Raw genomic sequence first — 1938 nt, forward strand, 5'->3', positions numbered from 1 at the left:
TGAAATCTAAGTCTGATCTGATGTTATATTTTGTTGATCAGAGACAGCAACTGCCCGGGTGTTATTGGGGATGGCGACGTTTCGGACTCTTTGGTGAAATCTAAGTCTGATCTGATGTTATATTTTGTTGATCAGAGACAGCAACTGCCCGGGTGTTATTGGGGATGGCGACGTTTCGGACTCTTTGGTGAAATCTAAGTCTGATCTGATGTTATATTTTGTTGATCAGAGACAGTTACTGCCCGGGTGTTATTGGGGATGGCGACGTTTCGGACTCTTTGGTGAAATCTAAGTCTGATCTGATGTTATATTTTGTTGATCAGAGACAGCAACTGCCTGGGTGTTATTGGGGATGGCGACGTTTTGGAGTCCATGCTGAGACCTCCCTCTGATCTGGTGTTACCGTGCGTTGATCAGAGGCAGCAACTGCCCGGTGTTCTTGACTTTGACGACGTTTCGGTTTCGATGTTGAGATCTCTACTGGTGTTACGGAGTGGTGGCCAGCTTGTCAAGTAATAGCTTTCTGAGTATTCTGATGTAAGATCAACCTGTGTTGGTCAGAGACACTAGCTGCCTGGAGATGATCAACGTTGATGGCGTTTCGAACACAACACGGAGGTCCTACTCAGGTCTGATATAACCACTCCAAACCATAAAACCGAAACAACGTCAATGTGAAAATAAGCAAGTGGCCTGGCATAGTCTGTTGGTTAGGGAGCGTTCGACTCGCAATTCGCGGGTTCAAATCCCTGTCGCCGAACATCCTCGCCCTTTCAGCCGTGGGCACATTATATGTGACGGCCAATCCCAATATTCGTTGGTAAAAAGAGTAGTTCAAGAGCTGACGGTGGGTGGTTTTGAGTAGCTGCCTTCCCTTTAGACTTTCACTACTAAATTATGGACGGCTACCTATAGAGGAGGTGGTCGTTACTAGGTAAATCTGCACGTGATTCACCGATGACGCATGAACATCTAAGATGTGTTAAGCCGCCTCAAGACTTAAAGTAAAAAACAACAAAACAAAAACAATATTTCTTTGTCTACTTCACAACATAAACAATGTTCTTATATTATTAATAATGAAATGTCTATTAAACATTACACAATAAGGCATGTTACCACAGTGTTTCACGAAACAATAAGTAAGACACTATTCACATTCCCTCTGGGCCGATAAGTCTGGCTCTTAAATGACAATTTTTCAAACTACGTTTAAATACTTACACTCAGTGATTGACAGTTTGCTGCCCACTGGTCATTCATGTCAATATGTGCTGTAAAGACGTTGTCTATTAAAGAATCCACCTTTTCTGGGCCATAAATTGTCGCTGTTAGGTTCACCATTTCCATCCACACCGTCTTGTTCTTTAGATATTCCAGTCCAGTTTGAGAGGCTCCGCGGACAGTGAAAGTATAAGTTTCGTTTGGTCGAAACTAAGGATAACATTTAATTCATAAACTAAGAGAAAGTAATTAGTTTTTGTTGTTTTATTTATTTATTCACTCTCGACTATGTGATAATTAGAGTGAACCTAAAATTTAATCTCCTCTCTATTCTGTCGGCTCATAATTCGGAACTATCGTACATACCGTATTTTTCGGAATATAAGACGCACCGTGTATAAGACGGACCCTTATTTTGAAGACAAAGTTTGAGGAAAAAAAAAGCTACAGTCGCATTTGAAAGATTATTATTGAACAAAAATTCAGTTTGATACTTTCAAAATTAGTATATATTGTTATAAACACGAAAGAGCTCAAAACATCAAAATAAGAAAATACCGTAAATCAAAAAAAGGTTGACTGTTATTTAGTTTGGTTGAAAACCTACAAAATCTTCATTGCTTTCACTGTAATTTATTTTTTTTTATTTAGGGAGCATTATAAATAGTTATATTTTTAAAATAAAAAAAAAACTACTATTGTTATAAATAACAC

At 38.9% G+C, this 1938-nt stretch overlaps 1 protein-coding gene across 1 annotated transcript in view; it reads right to left on the reverse strand.

Annotated features, from left to right (window-relative positions):
- Positions 1-1224: 1224 nt before the first annotated feature.
- Positions 1225-1938, reverse strand: part of LOC111083249 — a gene marked incomplete at its 3' end in the record, with an annotated part of 26242 nt that continues 25528 nt past the window's right edge. Inside the window, exon 16 of the mRNA XM_022379626.1 lies at positions 1225-1434. Within this exon, the coding sequence (XP_022235334.1) occupies positions 1225-1434 (210 nt within the window). The remainder of the gene's footprint in view (positions 1435-1938) is intronic.

Source organism: Limulus polyphemus, unplaced genomic scaffold (assembly GCF_000517525.1).
Source record: "Limulus polyphemus unplaced genomic scaffold, Limulus_polyphemus-2.1.2 Scaffold8749, whole genome shotgun sequence".
In the NCBI taxonomy this organism is placed as follows: domain Eukaryota; kingdom Metazoa; phylum Arthropoda; class Merostomata; order Xiphosura; family Limulidae; genus Limulus; species Limulus polyphemus.